At 38.4% G+C, this 19,479-nt stretch overlaps 1 protein-coding gene across 3 annotated transcripts in view; it reads right to left on the bottom strand.

The window, feature by feature from the left end:
- ASAP2 (ArfGAP with SH3 domain, ankyrin repeat and PH domain 2) overlaps positions 1–19,479 on the bottom strand; it is a 151,234-nt gene that overhangs the window by 102,310 nt on the left and 29,445 nt on the right. For all 3 annotated transcript variants that reach the window (XM_061622818.1, XM_061622816.1, XM_061622817.1), the window contains 2 exons: positions 11,527–11,599; positions 7,432–7,577 (listed from right to left, as the gene is read on the bottom strand). In XM_061622818.1, the coding sequence (XP_061478802.1) occupies positions 7,432–7,577; positions 11,527–11,599 (219 nt within the window). The remainder of the gene's footprint in view (positions 1–7,431; positions 7,578–11,526; positions 11,600–19,479) is intronic.

Genomic DNA, 19,479 nt, shown 5'->3' on the forward strand with positions numbered 1-19,479 from the left:
GAGAGAACAACTCTAATGGGGCCCAGTAATACTTTTCATAAAAATGCAGGAAGGAAGCCAGACCAGGAATCACATGGTCTTCAATGTCTGTATACTAATGCCGAGAGTGTGGGAAACAAATAGGACAAACTTTAACTCTTAATACAGGAGAGTAAATACGACTCGATAGGTATAACTGAAGCTTGGTGGGATGACTCCCATGACTGGAATACAGCAATTGAAGGATATAACTTGTTCAAAAAGAACAGAAGGAATAAAAAGGGAGGTGGAGTTGCACTATATGTTAAAAATATATATCCCTGCACAGAAATACAGGAAGATGAGCTTGGTAGCTCCACTAAGAGTATCTGGATTAATATTAATGGGGCAAGGAATAAAAGAAACATTATTATTATTATTTATTATTATTTAGTTGCATTTCTAAACCGCCCTATAGCTAGCAGTTCCCAGGGCGGTGTACAACATGATAAAACCACAATATTTAAAATATAGCAAGTGTGTATTGCGCAAACAATATAAAACATTATATAAACAAAGTAAAAGAAAACTAGAAATAAAATAAGTAAGATTAAAAGCATAAAATACATTAAAATGCCTGGGTGAAGAGGTGGGTTTTTACCTGGCGCCGGAAAGATGACAGGGAAGGCGCCAGGCGTATCTCATCTGGAAACATGGTCGGTTGGATTCTACTACTACTACTGTTGATCCCCAGTTCATTACAGAATCATACTCAAAGGGTGCTTATCAATGGTTCCTTCTCAACCTGGGGGGGAGGTAACAAGCGGGGTACTGCAGGGCTCTGTCCTGGACACAGTGCTCTTCTACAATTTTATTAATGACTTGGGTGAGGAAGTTCAGGGAATGGTTATCAAATCTGCAGATGACACAAAACTGGGAGGAATAGCTAATACTCTGGAAGACAGAAAAAAAATCCGAAGGGATCTTGATAGGCTGGAGCATTGGGTTGAAAACAACAGAATGAAATTTAATAGAGATAAGTGCAAAGAAAAAGAAACCGAATGCACAGTTATAAGAGGGAGATATCTGGTTCAGCAATACTACATGTGAGAAGAATCTTGGGATTGTTGTTGATCACAAGCTGAATATGAGCCAAATGTGTGATGTGCCTATAAAAAAGGCAAATGCTATTTTGGCTGTATTAACAGAAGTATAGTTTCCAAATCGCGTGAAGTATTAGTTCCCCTCTATTTGGCACTGGTTAGGCTTCATCTTACTTACTTACTTATTTATTTATCAATCATACTTGTATACCGCCCCATAGCCGAAGCTCTCTGGGCGGTTCACAGCAACTAAAAACATATACAATTTAAAACACAATTTAAAACACAATTTAAAAATTTTAAACAATATAAAACTTGAGTACTGTATCGTTCTGGACACCACACTTTAAGAAGGATGCAGACAAACTGGAACAGGTTCAGAGGAAGACAACAAGGATGATCAGGGGATTAGAAACAAAGCTCTGTGAGGACAGCCTGAAAGAACTGGGCATGTTTAGCTTTGAGAAAAGATGACTGAGGGGAGATATGATAGCACTCTTCAAGTACTTGAAAGGTTGCCACACAGAGGAGAGCCGGGATCTCTTCTTGATCGTTCCAGAGTGCAGGACATGGAATAATGGGCTCCAATTGCAGGAAGCCAGATTTCAACTGAACATCAGGAAAAACTTCCTAATTGTTAGAGCAGTACGACAATGGAACCAATTACGGAGGGAAGTGGTGGGCTCTCCAATATTGGAGACATTCAAGAGGCAGCTGGACAGGCACCTGTCGGGTATGCTTTAATTTGGTGTCCTGTATTGAGCAGGGGGTTGGACTCAATGGCCTTATAGGCCCCTTCCAACTCTACAATTCTATGATTCTCTCTTTCTCTCACACACAAATAAAGGAGAAACAATAGACCAAGAGGCACAGGCCTTAGGTGAGTATAGTGGGGAAAGGTGCAGAACTGTCTCCCCCAGCCATTAAAAATATTCAAGGGTGCCTTCATACTTAGGACTGGTCCTGCTTTAACATTAAATATTTCAATATGCCCTGTCCCATTGACTTCTGTGTATTTTAACATCAATATTCAAACATTGTGTTGCCAGTTTACTGCCCCTACTCCTGGATATGTGCCTTAACAGCAAGCTGTCATGCAGAAATTAAGCAGATGAAGGTTTTCCTATTATTAAGATTCAATAACAGGGAAACGTTTGTGGGCCTAATTTCTGAAAGGCTGCTCTTAAATACAGAGAATTAATTCTGCAATGTGAAGTATGTAGAAAACCCTGAATATAGGGTTCTCTAATATGTGAATAGTGAATCTTCCCTTGTGGAAGGAAAGAGAGAGAAAGATGAGAAGATGCTCCCAGACCATTAGACTTGCAGCCTGATAACCATGTCTAAAAAGTAGAAAGTCCCACACCTCAGTGCTTCATTTCCTAATACAATATTAGAAACTTTTCCATTTAAAAAGAAATACTACTCCTTGGGAACCAATTTCCATCTGACAGCTTCCAACAATGTATGTAAAAGAAGGAAGCACATCATACTAAAAGTGAATATTTGCATAGGGAAACTAGGACTGTTGGCTAAATCTGAATTGCCATCTTTGGTCAACTCCACTGTTTTACTGAAAAGCAGGATTTAGCAGAATCTGGGATGTGGATAAAGGGAATATCTGCCACAATTTCTATATTAGATAATTTTCTTTTCCTGGCTACAAAACAAATACAATACCTTAACTGTACCTTTAAATACATGGTAGTGGGTGACCTAAGTGTTAAGCAGAAGTTAAAATCAAAAAGGCTGAATAAGAAAAGCCCTGTTGGTTCAAACCAAAGGTCTACCTAGTCCAATATTCTGTTTCCCACAGTGGCTACCTAGATGCCTATGGGAAGCCTGTAAGTAAGACAGGAAGGCAATAACCCTCCCAGCTTTTGTTCCCCAACAATTCATATTGAGCTGCATGGTGCCTCTAATCCTGGAGATAGGTTAGAGCCATCTTGTCTAGTAGCCACTGATTCACCCAACTCATGTGCACTATAGCTTGTTCTGCCCTACTTTTTGATATGTATTTTGCTATTGATTTTATACCCTCAGACATGGTGCTGTCAGAATAGTCATGAAAACCTACAGAGCAGTGGTGTCCAACAGTTTTTTCATATTTACCAAAATATTTTCGCCACATGACCAACAAAAAATGTAACAGTGTTTTGAGGGAAGAAAAATACACAATAATGTTTTGAATTATTTATTGAGAGTATTAATGAGAAATCTGCCATGCCTTTTCATTAAGTAGTGCAGGGAAATCAGGCATAAGATCAGCTAGAAAACACTGCAGCACCACTTCCAAGTTTTCGTCCAGTATCTGCGACTCATATTTTGATTTCACCATTTTTACCACAGAAAACGTTGTTGCACAGAGCCACATTGAACCAAAATTTGAAAAGAGTTTTAGAATAACTGTATTTAGAACCGTGAACTCATTTTGATTTAAAATATGAGTTCATATAATAACAACTGAAGCAACTTGCAAATTTTGAATGCTTTGAAATAAAATCACATCCGTCTCAAAAAGGTGTATCTCCAAAAAGAGGAAGCCTCACAACTCTTGAGATAATGTTTTTGTTTGTTTGTTTGTTTATTAGATTTATATCTCACCTTTTTTCCCAGCAGGAGTCCAGTTGAGAACTGTAGATGTCAAAATGAAATACATTTTGCATGAATTAAAAAAACAATTCTATACTTTTCAAAGTCAGAAAAGTATAGAGGACCCAAGGACTAATCTATTACTGTTAAGGGCGGAGGGTGGACACTTTTTTGAACTGGAACATGTATAAAATAATTTTATTTAAAATTCTATTTTTAAAAAATAGGTGGAAGAAGTAAAACACCAATTCGCCACAAGTCAATGGCCATTTTGCCACTTGTGGCAAGTGGCAACTATGCAGGACACCAAAGCTATAGTCATGAAAACAGGATGAACATTTTTACTGTTCTAACACACACAGAAGCCTTCATTTGGAATTTGCCATTACATTTCATGAGATAGTAGAGTCAATAGCAACCTGTCTATATTGATTATGCAAACCACGGTGCTTTTGCCATCTCCACAAACTTTGAACCTTACTTTTTCTGCAAGCCCCCCACCACAAAAAACACTCCTGCCCTTCATGTTTCTATATTTATCTATGCACTTGTCTCTTTGGGGGAGGGCTTGCTACTGTCAGAATTGTATAAAGCTAATAGCCTAGCTCTCCTAAGGTGGTACGGCTGTTTTGAGGTATACCACTTAAGATTGCAGGTAGTGATGGTAGAGAAACTCTTCCCCTAACTTGTTAATTTGCCATTTGAACTTTTGAAGGATCATTTGGTCATGTGAGCCGTAACCTGCACTCTGATATGGCATAACCCAGACATAGATTTATCTCTTTAACACAAATTAAACTGTCCTCTTAGGTAACAAAAACTGAAACAAAGCTACTGCTGCTTATCTTGAGATGGTTTCAGAAAATAACTAAAGGCCAAACACAAATATTTAAAATTGATTAATTGCTGCTCTTTGTATTATTTTTAATCACTAATTTCACCTAATGCACCCTGTACAAGTCTATGATCATTCTTTGCTTAACGAGCTGCCTTCTCTATAATTATAAAAGTACTACAGGAATGAAGGTTTTGAAACAGGTGTCTAAGGAACTGTAGAATACAGCAGAACATAGCCAATTAACATATGCAGGCAATAAATAATAATTCAATCTAACACTATTGTCAAGAAGCGAAGCTCAACCTAAAGAGACTGTAAAAAACAACAAACTCATTTGCTCTGGCTTTAGTAAGAGACAATGCAAGAAAAAATCAGGCCTTTCAAAGCTTGTTTTCTATTGCCGTATTATTAAAGAGCCGTTTGAGGTGCAGCACACACCTATCCACAGACAGTGCCTTAGTTCGCATGTAACACTAAGACAAAACATGGTTTAGTGTGACTGTGTGTGTATGACCTCCCAGAGAGGAGACTGTAGCCATTTTTCTCTTCCCTCCGTCCTACTGCTGCTGTAAGCTAAGCCACGGTTTAGCTTAGTATGCCAGTCAAACCTCACCTCAGTTTCCCTCCTCTAAACACCACAAGCTACAAATCAAGAACAAACTCGGTAACATCTCATGGTTTGTGTGGAGCAAGACAAATGATGAGCCCAGGTTCAGAAAGCATGCTAAGTCACAGCACTGCAGCAGCAATACTGGGGGAGGAGCAAACAGCCATGATATTCTCTCTAGAAGGTCATACATGCACACTAAGCCATGGTTTGGCTTAGTGTTATGTGCAAATGGAGTCAATGGCTGCATTCACACATAGCATATAACTCTAAATCCTGATTTGGCAATACATGGATGAACGCAATGAGTATTTTCACACATACTGCTATACAGAAAATCCCTTCTATGTGACACAACATGTACATGAAGCAATATTTAACAACAGTGGAGATAAGCATGGCAGGATGGTTGAAGGGTAACTAATCAGCATTAAGCAAACTTGTCTGTACATCCTTACAAAGACTAATTACCCAAAGTTACTTGAGACTGTCATCATACACTTGTCCTAGATAAAGCTGTAGGCAGTTGACACTAGTGTATTCAACGAACAGTGCCAAATGAATGACAGCAGCTTTGGCAAGGAATAATACTGTGTCCTGCCAAGGAACATGTTTAATTACTTTTTCTGGAAAGTGCCCCATGTATCGATATCAAAGCAAACAATAAAATGGGTTTCACAAAGACCTTTTCTAACTCAAACAAAATTCTCGGGAAATATTAAAACACACAGAAGTCAGCTCTCTCGCACAGAAAAGAGGAAAGACACAATGTATTTGTTTTCAAGATGATTAAACATACACGCACCTACAGACAAACAAGGACTGTTATTTAAAACTTCATTTACATGTGTGGAAACTAAAACATAACAAGGGTTTTAGAAAACAAGATTATAACAAGAAAATCTTGCATCCGAGCTTATAAAAACAGTAAAAGCTAGCAGCTGTATTTAATGTTTTTAAGTCATAGACTTTCAAAATATGTATTTTTTAAAACGTAACTAACCCTGCAATCCAATGTTCAATGGAGCTGACTCCCACATTAAGTTTATTGAGGATTGCAGCCTAATTATTACAAAGGAGCGACAAAAGGAGTCAGTTACACAGGAGAAACATAAGGACATTATCTTTATAATACCAATCCCTGTGATGAGTTTTGTAAAATGCTCAAAAACCAATAAGCAGTGTTTTATTTATTTTTTCAAATGGTTAAACCTAGATACCCTTAAAGCTCCTGGAAATAGCTGATTCACATACCATGTCCCTTGTCACGTATTTGCTGGATATGTCACAATCTGCAGCATTATTAACTGTTTCCATCTGATACAACCTGCATTCCAGGTAACCCTAACTTGGTCAGTGGTTCAAGTGATCTTTGATGGCCCTTTGATACATACAGTTCTTCTCTTCATGCTGCTGCCATTTGGCCATAAGCTGACATCTTATGGCTGAAGCTTAAAGGGTTGCTATGCAAGCAAGCAAGTACTCACGATAGGACAGACTTGCCAGAGCACTGCCAAATTACTCCCAACTGTGCAGGGATGTTATGCTGGCACTATAGGTCAATATATATATGCAGTGCTTATATGCAGATTGGGATGTTACCGAGAAAAATATTTCTCTATCACTGTACAATTCAGAAGATTACAGAGCAACACTGAGGAACTGACAGCCTGGCTACTCACATGTTATTTAAGTACCATAATATTGGAAAGGGCTTTTGAGTGGCAGAGCTAATGTGTTTTTCATGTTCCCTCTTCCACCTTCAGAGCAAATACTATCAGCATTGTTCAACACAGTTATACTGTGATGTAATGTGGAGTCAGGTCAGCTCATCTTCTCCGCCACTTTCATTCCTAGCCCTCAAGAGAGGGTTCAGTTCAGTCAGAGGATACAATTAAAGTTATTAAGGGTTTAGAAAAAAACCAATTACAAAAGAGGCTGGAAGCCTCTCCTTGAGAGAACTAGATAACAAAGTTGTCTTTACAACCATTTACGATATCAATTGCATGCATACATGAAACATTCCCTCAGAGCAACCACATTTCAACTCTAGACAGTCATATTGCTGACTGAAGCAAAGCTTCAGAAACAGCTACTCAATTTTTTTTAAAATACACTTAGTCAAAATGTATTCTACTGCACTTCCTCAGACATCAAGAGAAGGTTACTGCAAAATTCGCAGGGCAGCTAACTTAATGTCTATCAAAGGCTTGGACTTTGCATGAGATCAAGTATTAAAGATGAATTTATTCTGGTTAAAAGTTAAAGATACACCATTCCATTTCAGTTCTATATATAACAATACTTCTATGGAGGGCTAAATTATTTCCTACCAAGTTTTTGAAGAGTGCCGTCAACTCCTTTGTAAATACAGCAAATTTTAAAAACGCTGTTCCTAAATCTGGATCATCCCTACAGACGCAGTTTCCTCCAAATTTTTCCAGTGCTTGAGTGTATTGTTCTTCATTTTCCACATGAGCTTCAAAGAGAATAAATACTGTGTCAATTTCAGTAACTGCAACAGGGTCTCCACTAAAGCAAAAACAGCATTCTCCTTATACCTGGAAAATGACCCAGTGAATTTCATGGCTGAATGGGGATTTGAGCCCTGGTCTCCCAGGTCGTAGTCCAATACTCATTCGGCTTTGTATTTATAATTTCTAACCATTTAAAACATTTTCAAAGGCATGCTAGACAGCAACAATGCTAGTCAACAATGCGTAATTGATGAAAAGATCTTGAAATAGAAAAAAAAGGTCATCAAGATGTCATAACATGCACTAAAAGTTTAAATAAATTCCAGCTGCACAATTCACAATATACAAACAAAAACCCCACTATTCCTTAGTTTCTTGCAAATCAAACAAATTAATTTTAAAAACCTCTTATTCATTCAAATTTAACAAAAACTGGTTAATTCACAATTGCTAAGTTACATGTTTCCAAAAACCTTTTTTTTAAATTGCTGGATTAAATACTTTTCAGAAGAAGATGCTGCCTTAGTTCTAAAAATGGGGCTGAAAATGCTTTTCTCTGCACAAATATATCCAGCACTCTCGTACACACAAAACTGCATGCCCTGCCAACAAAAGCTTCTCTTTTCATTTCAATGGGATTTATTACTCTCTACCAAAATGAACAAGAAGGCTTCATACATAGGTATCTCAAAGTGCATACCAGTTGCACGGATCAGGGTCGAAAGATTAAAACAGATCTTACATGACAAAGGTAGTCAAGTACCAAAAATATTAAATAGATAACAATGCAGGAAAAGAGAAAAATAATCCAAAACATCCAAAGATATGAATATTCTTTCTTGACCTACTGTATGATGTGTATTTTTCCTATGAAACTGTATTGATTTAAATCAGTGGTTCCCAACCTTTATGAGTATGGGACCCCCTCTGTAACCTCAAAAAATTTGTAACCCCCAAATGCTAATTATTACTCCTCCTATTGTTGCTACTCTGGCCATCACCACAATTTGCATGCAGGTGGAGAAACAGAGGCAGGAGAGAGAAATCTGCCTGGCAGGAAATTAAAGCCCAATAAATATGTAATAAATTTAAACACATAGTTCATGCAAGCATATAGGCAAAATCAAAACAGGAGCAACTTGGGCGCCAGGAGTGGGGGCGGGCAAGTATGAGTGGGCAGAGAAATAAATAAAAGAGTGATAAAAGTAATGTGAAGGGAGGGCGCAGGGTTAGAGGGAGGAAAGGTGCGTCAAGTTGAAAGTCCAAAGTCAACTGTCTTACAATTCACATGATCTCCATATGGGACACTAGTGGGTTATTATTGTTCCATTCCTGCCATCATGCTAAAAGCAATGTTCACCTATATAAGGGCCAATCTACAAGTAATGTCACTTGTGGGTTTAACCAGTCTTCTTTAACTTTAGAGAGAAAAAGCTACCGCAGAACTCTGGTCCAAAACATTTTTCCAGATCCAGATAGCACTGGAGGTAGCGTCGCTCTGTCAAAATTGGAATTGAGTTCGGCTAGGAAGGCTTTCTTCAAAAAATGGAAGTCTTGTCCAAATGAAGAGAACAAAAAGGAACACAAACTTTGGCAAAAGAAATACAAGCAGACAATATGGGATGCTAAAGAAGAATTTGAAGAGCACATTGCTAAAAACATACAGATCAACAACAACAAAACATTTAAATACATAAACAGCAGGAGACCAACTAGGGAGACAGTTGGAACCTTGGAATGCAAGGGAGTCAAAAGTGTGTTAAAGGAGAATAAGGAGATTGCAGAGAAACAGAATTAATTATTATCTGTCTTCACAGCAGAAGATATAAGCCTGAATTAACATTTGAAGGAAGGGAGCCTGAGAAACTGAAGCAAATAATGGTGACCAGAGACAAAGTTCTAGGCCTAACACACAAAATAAACTGTGAAATCGCCAGGTCTGGATAGCATCCACTCAAGAGTTCTCAAAGAACTCAAATGTGAATTGCTGATCTCCTAACAAAAATATATAACTTGTCCCTTCGATCATCCTCCATACCTGAAGAATGGAAAGTGCCAATGTAACACCAGTTTTTGGAAAGGATTCCAGGTGAAATCCTGGAAATTATGGGTTGATTAGCTTGGTATCTGTCCCGGGAAAACTGGGGGGAAACATTGTTAAAGATAAAACCAAGCATATAGAAGAACAAGCCTTGCTGAAGGAGAAAAAGCATAGCTTCTGCAAGAATACATCCTGTCTCACTAACCTATTACAGTTCTTTGAGAATGTCAACAAGCATATAGATAGAGATAATCCAGTTGACAGAGTGTACTTGGATTTTCAAAAACCACTTTTGACAAAGTACCTCACCAAAGACATCTGAGTTAAGCTTAGCAGCAATAGAATAAGAGGTGAGGTTCTCTTGTGGATCAGAAACTGGTTAAGTAATAGGAAGCAGAGAGTAGGAATAAATGGACAGTTCTCCCAATGGAGGGATGTAGAAAGTGGATTCCCCAAGGATTGGTATTGGGACCTGTGCTTTTCAACTTGTTCATGAAATATCTAGCGTTCATGACTAACTAGAATTTAACTAACAAATTAGGGGTGAGCAGTAAGGTGGCAAAGTTTGATGATGATGCCAAATTGTTCAGGGTTATTAAAACAAAAATTGTGAAGAGCTTTAAAAGGACTTCTCCAATGAGTGAATGGATGGTAAAATGGCAAATATAAACAAGTGTTTATAAACAAGCAATTATATCGTCCGTTCGCTCATTGGAGAAGTCCATTTGAAGCTCTTCGCAATCCCTTTTTGTGATGCATGTTGTGGCAAAAAATCTTAATTACACATATACACTCATGGGGTCTGAACTGGCAGTGACTGACCAGAAACGAGTCCTCAGCATAGTAGTGGATAGCTTGATGAAGATGTTGACCCAACGTATGGCAGCTGTGAAAAAGGCAAATTCCATGCTAGGGATCATTAGGAAAAGAATTTAAAATAAGACTGCCGGTATCATAATACTACTGTACCAATCTATAGCATGACTGCATTTGGAATACTGTGTACAGTTCGGGTTGCCTCACCTCAAAAAGGATATTGTAGAGCTGAAAAAGGTTCAGAAAAGGGCAAGTAAAATAATCAAGGGAATGAAGCAACTTCCCTATGATGGAAGATTACAGTATTTGGGGCTTTTTAATTTAGAAAAAAGGCAAGTAATAGGTGACAAGATAGAAGTGTATAAAATTATGCATGGCATGGAGAAAATGGTTTTTCTCCCTCTCTCACAACACTAGAACTCATGGACATCCAATGAAGCTGAATGTTGGAAGATTCAGGATAGACAAAAGAAAGTACTTCACACAGCACATAGTTAATTCACTCCCACAAAAGGCAGTGATGGCCAACGACTTGTATGGCTTTAAGAGGATTAGCAAATTAATGGAGAATAAGGCTTTATGATGGCTATGTTCTGCCTCCATGGTCTTCTAAATACCAGTTGCTCAAAACCGTAAGAGGGGAAAATTTTGTTGCAGGGTTCTGATCCATTTTCCAAATCAGGACCCATGGCTGATTTTTCTCTAAAATAAAAGAAGGGAGCATGTGAGCCCAAGGCTCATTCACCTAACACTAACTCACAGTTTGCAACCCCATGGCAAACCATATTTTCTATCTTTGGTTTATGAGAGGCCCATACCTTGTGTTAAGCATAATTTGCATCAGTGCATATATAACAAGAAACCATAGTTAATACTTGGAATGTAAAGTACACCAAAAAGAGAAAGCAGCACAAGCTGCTCCTTCATGAGCTCCTGGTTGGCAAACCAAGGTTTACTGGGAATCAGCATTATGTCTGTGCCAAGCATAATCTATAGGACTTTCACAGGTATGTCCAATAAATGTTCAAGAAGTGTCTGTTTTCAAATATATGGTTTTCAGCAATGCATACCATCAGTAATTAGACTGTACATACCCAGCCCAGAAATATTTATGGCTTTTACAGATTTCTTCATTTTATAAAGAACAGTTCGGTCAACATCCAGTGCCTAAAAATAAAAAATAGAAAAGAAAAAAATGAAGTGGCTCAGGTCACATTTAATATATATAAACATTAAATCAGCTCATTTAAACAGCTACCAATACACATGAAAAAACTTTACATAAAAATATATTGATCAACAATTGTAATGATTTAAATATATTTATCTAGAATTTTCATTAGCAGATCTGGTAATCACACTCTAAAACAGCTTCTATTCTCTTCAGGAAAAAAGGGGTGAACATCATTTCTACAATAACCCCAATGTTGTCAACCATGCAAAGAGTATTTATTTTTGTTATTAATATTACCTTAATAGTCCCAACATCAGCAGTATCATTAACATGACTACAATTCTGAACATGGAAATTTCCAATAAAAACCTGAACTTCCATGCTGCTAATGCAGCAAACAGGCCACTATATTAACAGCAACATTAATAACAGACTTTGATTTGTTTTTATAAAAAATTTTATTAGCACACCTAACTATATTAACTCGCTGCCTTCTGTGATCCAACTAAGCAGATGCAACTTTCAACAATACCATAACTAAGGCAACATCAATATTATATTCATGAGCTTCCAAGAGCATCATGAATGCTGTCTAAATTAAAAGATGCTCTAATGATCTTGCCGCTAAGCATGAATAGTAAAATAAGGCAAGTCCATAATTGTGGAGAGCAATAGTCAGCATAAGAGAAGCTGAGCAGGCAAATCAGCGGTTTAGTTCTTAAAATAGTGACAAAGTCTTCATTTGGTCTTTAAAACTAGCCACTCTTTCCATAGTGCACTGCAAATAATGTCAGTGTTTTGTCCACAAGGCTTATTTTGTGTCTCAGGGAAGTCCGTAAAACTGTGATGAAGTGCCTTTTTAACAATATCTACTATCAACTCTGTTTTCTTCATCACACACTGTAATAGATCGCTTGATAAAATATAGAATTAGTAGCACTGAACTCCTATCTTGCATGACTTCTATTCCTTAAACATACATTAGAAAATGTATCTCAAAACTAAAATGCTTCCAGAACAGGAGAGTCTTAACTATACATAAAAAACCTCCACACACAAACACACACGTATACATTCACACTATTGTCACATCACTCATATTTTGAAGAAAAATACATAATTTGGCATTTGTTCAATTGCTTAAATGTCTTGTGAATTCAAATGATTTAGGATTCAGTATTAAAAAAAAAAAAACACCAGCAATGACATTCTACATATACTTTCATACATTTACAATATAAAACATCCTTGTAACTAGCAAAATTCATGTCAAACTGTCATAGACAACAACAGTATACATGCTTTGTTTCACTCTTCACAGGATGCATAAAGCATTTAAATCATGCTGAAACCCTGCTGGTTATGTATTTCTATATACTGAATAATTAACTCATTACAAAACGATAGGAAACACACACACACACAAATAACCTGGAGTTCCCAACAAAGCTATCCAAGAAGCTTTGTAAAACATGCCTTGTTTTTTCCCTTTGTTTCCACTAATTTTTTTTAAGTGACAGTTCCATCCACTGATTTCAGTGGAATTATTCCTTTGTGGCACAAGAGTAATTGAGTGCGGAATAAGTATCGCTTTTAAATGCCTAATGGGTCTTGGTTTTTGTGTTTCTCTTCTCTTGTGTGAAGAGCATTCCCTTTAAGTTCTTTGAGTGCCCTCGTCTCCTTTTCAGCACCTGCATATCATTTTCAAGGAAGCTCATGCAATGCATTCCATCCTCAGGTTTAATTCTGCAAACATATGGATGCTTCATTTTTTTATTCTAATAAAAGTATGCCAAAATTATTTCTGTTCCCATCTCCTTCACCATTCACTCTGTATTCTCTCTTTTGCTCTCCAGTGTAAGAAATAATGATACTTAAAATGGCTTCCAGTGATACCTTGTGGAACAGCCATGTTCACTAATGTATCCTACCCCACCAGTTCTTTTAACCAGGAAGGAAGATGGATACTTAACTGGAACAAAACAACTTCTTTAATCTTCACCACTGATTTTGTTATTTTGAACCTTCCAATATCTGGTCAATCCTTTTTTTTTTTTAGCACAATGCAGTTCCTTCACCTGCAGCAAACAGATCTATCACACTTCCCAGCCACATAAATGCAGCACTAAATTACACTGTCAGTTTCGTAGAAATACCTATTATCTTTCCTTTCCCAGCATAGTCTTACATGATATTTATTTAGTCCAATCTACAGAAGACACTAAGCAGGAAGGTCTGTTTTGGCTGCAGTCCTATATACACACTTCTTGGAAGTAACCTCCATTAACTTCAGTGGGGCTTACTAATGATCAGGCACATATAGAACATGCAGTAGGTCCTATTTGATACTTTCTACTCATCTAAAGATGCTGGGGGAGTGTCTTTAGGGTAGCATATTGTTTATTACAGCAGCTAATTAACAGAGAAACAGTCATTTTGAAAAGCAATGTTGATTTTAAAAGCAACGTTAATTTCCTTGGCTTGGTTTGGAATTGGCTTCAGCAAACCAAGCCATTTTCTATTAAAAAAAAAAATCCTCTTCCCAAGCCAAATTCCCAAACTTGAACCTTGTTGCACTCCTGATGACATAATTGGGAGCATGATGGACTCTAAACATTTCATCTTGCCCATTGCAAGCTCACAGTCACAAGCCTCTGAACTTTTCCTCCCAGCCCACTTCTCTTCCCATTTACTCAGAGATGTGGTAATGGAGATCTCAGTGGAGGTCTGTCTAAGAAATGTAGTTTTCCAGAGCACATGAGTTCTTAGTACGGATATCAAGGATCCTAGAAACTATATGTGCCAGGCCTAAGTGCTCTCATAACAGCATCCTAGGCACAAAGAGTCATATTTTGAGACGTATATGGATGCCAAGCATCCTGGAAACTACGAATGACTCCAGTGTCCTGGAAAACTGTATTTCCCAAAATCCCCATTACCCAGGATGCTGTAGTTTTAGACTTCAGGCACCAGACGAGAGAGAGAGAGAAAATGTAATGCAATGTAGCCAATGTAATGTTTGTAAAATCTTTATTACGGTCCAAGACCAGCGGTATAATTACAGATCCTCTGAATGTCAGAGTGGAGGTAGAATACAATACAGTGTAGCACAGTGAGAAAGCTAAAAGGCTAAAACCGGGTCCACATAATAATCTAGCTAGAACCTTGATCTGATGACCAACGCACTAGGTCTCTCCTACGAGCCATAGCAGCTGCGCAGAACGAGGCAACCTTAGCAGTGATCTGTGATTCTGAATCTGCCATTAAATATTGTAAAATCATAGCTTCTGGGCTCAACAAAAAATTGGATAAAAGTGGAGAGATGAACTTAAGGCGGAGATCTGAATAAAAAGGGCAGCAAAGTAGTACATGGCTCACAGTCTCCACTGCATCTGCTCCACAGGGGCAGGTTCGATCACAATAATCAACACCCCTGTATCTACCCTCCAATAGTGCCAAGGGCAAGGCATTAAATCTTGCCAGGGTAAAAGCTCTCCTGAGTTTCAGGGTAGATAAACTTGAAATATAAGTGGCAGAGATACAGGGATTTACATTAATACTGCATTGCAAATAAGCGGCAACTAAAGTCATGTTGTTCTGATGCTCAATATCTTTGAGGCGTTGGATAATTGTTGTTTTAGCGGTCGTGTGGCCTAGGGCGCCAATTGCTGGGAGCGAAAAACCGAGAGTTCCGAGTTTGTGAATCATTACCCGTTGCCATTGGGATTGGAAGGAATCTTCCAAAGTTAATGGGGCCAATCCTGTGGGCAAAAATAGCAGCTTCATCCAGTAGCTAAATTTTAATATCCAAGCGCGGGTCTCGATCAGAAGGGCACCTAATTCCAAGTGTAGGGTCACATTGGGGACACATCTCGGAGCGCCCAAAACGGACCTCATGAATTTAGATTGTACCCTCTCCAACAATGCGTAATTGCCTCCACTACAGATTAAGCCAATGTAATGAGAAATGTAATGCAATGTAGCCAAGCACTATAATCTGGATGAATTGCTATTCTGAGCTAGTAAATCTGAACTTTGGCAACATCTCTGTTTACAAAGGATGAAAAGAAATATTATTTATTTATAAAAATATTTGTATACCACTATTTCATTAAAAACATCAAAGCCGTTTACAATATGTTTAAAATACCAACAACCATAATTTTTTAAAAGAAACATTAAAAATATAATAACAAAGGTCAAATGTTGCAAAAAAAGCATGTTCTTAATTGCCTGCATAAGCCTGGAGAAACAGAAAGATTTTCACCAGACGCTTAAAAGTTAAAACAGAAGGCGGCTGCTAACTCTGTTGGCAGAGCATTCCAGAAAACTGGGCCAATGACACTGAAGGCTCGATTTCGTGTTGATGTTAAATGAGCCTCACCAACTCAGGGGACAATCAAAGCTGCTCCTGCAGAAGATCTCAGTGATCGAGCTGGGATATAAGGGTTCAGGCGGCCCCTAAGATACCTTGGACCTAAGTTGTTTAGGGCTTTTAAAATTAATTCAAGGACCTTAAACCTGGCTCCGTAGCAGATGGGCAGCCAGTGCAGATGTTTTAAAAGTAGTGTCACATATTGTCTGCCATATACTACCATCAGCAATCTGGCTGCTGCATTTTGCACCAGCTGAAGCTTCCGAACCAGGGCCAAGGGCAGCCCCACATAGAGTGCATTGCAGTAATCTAGCCTTGAGGTTACCAACACATGCACTACTGAGATCAGACTATCCCTGTCCAGGAATGGCCATAGCTGACGAACCAGACAAAGCTGGTAAAAGGCACTCCTAGCTACAAAGGATACTTGGGCCTCTAATGACAAAGATAAATCCAGGAGTATCCCAAGGCTATGGACCTGGTCCTTCAGAGGGAACAGGTAGCCTGCCTATCTCCCAGACATGGGAACCACCTATCCAAAGATATTAATCTAATTCAAAGTGCCCTACACATATTATGAAGTTTAAAATCCCATTCAACAACTGATAAAGCAAAGATCAATAAAGATATAGCAGGGAGAGTGCCCATCCAGATCAAAGATGCATTCCAGATTTCTTTTCTCGTTTTTTTTCAATTTCAGTTGGTGAGCAAACCTTTAGAACTTCCAAATCTTTAACTTATGTAGGTGGTTGCAAGTTCGTTACACTGAACAATCAAGTTCTCTTTTTGTCATATAATAAATACACATCTATCACACAGAAAATTGCCCCAAGCCTTTCCCTCCCCCTCTGTCACATAGTCTACAGCCAGACATGTCTAAGTTACATACCAGAAAAACAGACCATTACAATGAATCACAATATTGTGCCATTTCTTTATATGATTCATTTGACACATTTTTTACAACTGTCAATGTAACCACTTGTGTTGCATATTCTGGTCTTTATATCTGTGAGGCATTTCAAACATACCCAGAAAATAACCATGAGACTACAATAAATTATACAGATTGGCACAGGCAGGTGTAGCGATTTATTTTTAGCTGCCAATTAAGTGACTAGATTTCAGGTTGGTGGTGTTCCTGTAAGCAGTTCTGGTTAATTAGCCATAATTAGAAGTTATAGTCTCCACAGCAACCTTAGCTCTGGCACACTCTGAGAAGATATTTTAAGTTATACATTGAGCAGGGTATTCCAAGTGCACAGGCTCTGTAGTGGTAAGTAGAGATGTGAAAATGGAAGTGGAGTGCCTTCAAGTTGATCCCAACTTATGGCGACCTTATGAATAGGGTTTTCATGGTAAGCATAATGGAAGAACTATGGGTTGTATCTAATGTTGTCCTGTCACTAATGGAAGCTTTGATCCAGTGGAGACTCCATCAGCAGGATAAAGAGGTGGATTTTTGCCTACACCTTCTCACATCAGCAGCCCTCCATGCCACCTTCCACACTATTCCAAAGGGCCACCCAGCCCTCTGGAGGGGGTGAGAGAAGGTGCAGATGGGGGGATCAAGGAAAGTGCAGGGGAGTGGAAGAATTGGGAGAGGGAGAACTGGCAAAAATTGCCCTCTCCCTGATCCCTAAGCAAACAGATTAGGTCTTATGGAGACTGATACTGTGGATAAAAGGTAGTGAATACACCTGCCTATAGCAAAAGGTCATGCTCTCTATACGCGTGTGACTGTTTTATGTGTGCATATTAGGGATGGGCAGAACAGTCTGTTTCTGGTCTGGGTCAATTTTGCACGTGTTCATTCATAAACCTGTCCTATCCCATTTCTGCATTAATCTACATTTTTTTAAAAGTCTGTACAATCAATTTAAATAGTTATTGTCCAGTTCCATGGACACTTGAGACTTGGAAGGGAAGCAAGCAGTGTCCAGCGAAGAGATCCTAGTTAGGCCACAACAAATTGATACAGGACCTTGGAGAGCTCCAAGCCCCCCTCCCCTGCTGGCTGTAGTTGTCTCCTCCTAAGGTAGCTACATGAAGATGTTACATCAGTAGGTAGCTAGAGCCAACCAGAGCCTTATGTACGCTGACAAGGGTTGGAGAATGGTAGGCTCCACTTCACTAGAGGAACTGGCTGGGTGGTTACATGGTCTTCCCTTTATTTCACAGTCTTTTATTTTTGCAAGGGTGGGAGATAAGAACACTGTGGGAGATTGATCTCCGAGTGAGAGGATTTTGAAAGGGTTGTGGGCTCCATCTTGGAGGGCCCCAAATAAGTACTAATGTCTCTCAGTATGGTGCCTAATAAAACTACCTGAACCTGAACTAAGTCCTCTCTCACATAGTGCAAGGTCCCCAGGTCATGGGTCATAACAGGCATTTAAAAATAATTTTATCACAAAATAAATATATTTTGTCTCAATCTTGGTATGGATTTTGATCTGATAATTATATTATAATTTTCAGGGAAGTGTGAAATCCAAAAGATAATTACATTCTGATCTGCACATTAGTCTGGGAGCTGCAGATCAGGTCTGTTTACATCGGAATTCAAAGAAATCAAATTCCTCAAGCATCCCAAGGGCATAGACAAGAACCATGAAAACTTGTTCCAGCTTGCAGTTTAGCAAATAAAGCACTTCTTTCTAAGAATAATGACAGAACACTTATGGGCCCTATAAACATTTGCTACAGGTTGACAATTCTCCCAGAATGCATCAACCTAGCATTGCATCACATGGTTTCATTACACAAAGAAACTCCCTTGTCCTCTTCAGGAATACATACTGGTATTTTTAAAAAAACAACAAAGGGCTCTAGCATACTGAAATATATATAGCACAGAACAGGCAACAGAAGGCTTTTTTAAAATAGAAATTATTGAACGTTCATAACAACAAATAAAAAGAGACAGTGCCATGCCAATAACATGGGAGAAGAAAAATACATCTGCACATGTTGAATGCAGAGTAAACACTAGTGAGCAACTACCCCCACGGCAAGTACAGGTAAAGCCGTGCACAGAAGAAAGTAAACAGAACAAATACAAAATAAAAACCAATGCCCCACTTACTACATTAGAACACAGTGGAGGTAAAATCAAGTGAGAAAGTCTCCTACATATTCCATGTATGTGTGTATTGAGAAGGGGGAGTCCTTACCGTGTTCCTTTTGATTCACATACATTACAAAAGGATACCATGCTTTAAGAAATTTATCTGTCTTAGATATTCCTCTAGCTACTCTATTTTCCCATTAATTTTTCCATGAAAGCTATGTACTATACTTTTTGATACCTATAGCTGAGAGTAGCACCTTTAAGATTCCTCCAGTGCATTACTATTGTTATTCTTGCAGCCATTAAAAGATGTCCAGTGTTTTGTTGCAGTTCAGAAAGTCTGACACCTGTCTCAATGCAGCCACTGGACCACCAAGAGCATTACAGAAAGATTGTTGTGATATTAAGGTATCATTAATATAAAAATC

This window comes from Rhineura floridana, chromosome 4 (assembly GCF_030035675.1).
Source record: "Rhineura floridana isolate rRhiFlo1 chromosome 4, rRhiFlo1.hap2, whole genome shotgun sequence".
NCBI classification, from domain to species: domain Eukaryota; kingdom Metazoa; phylum Chordata; class Lepidosauria; order Squamata; family Rhineuridae; genus Rhineura; species Rhineura floridana.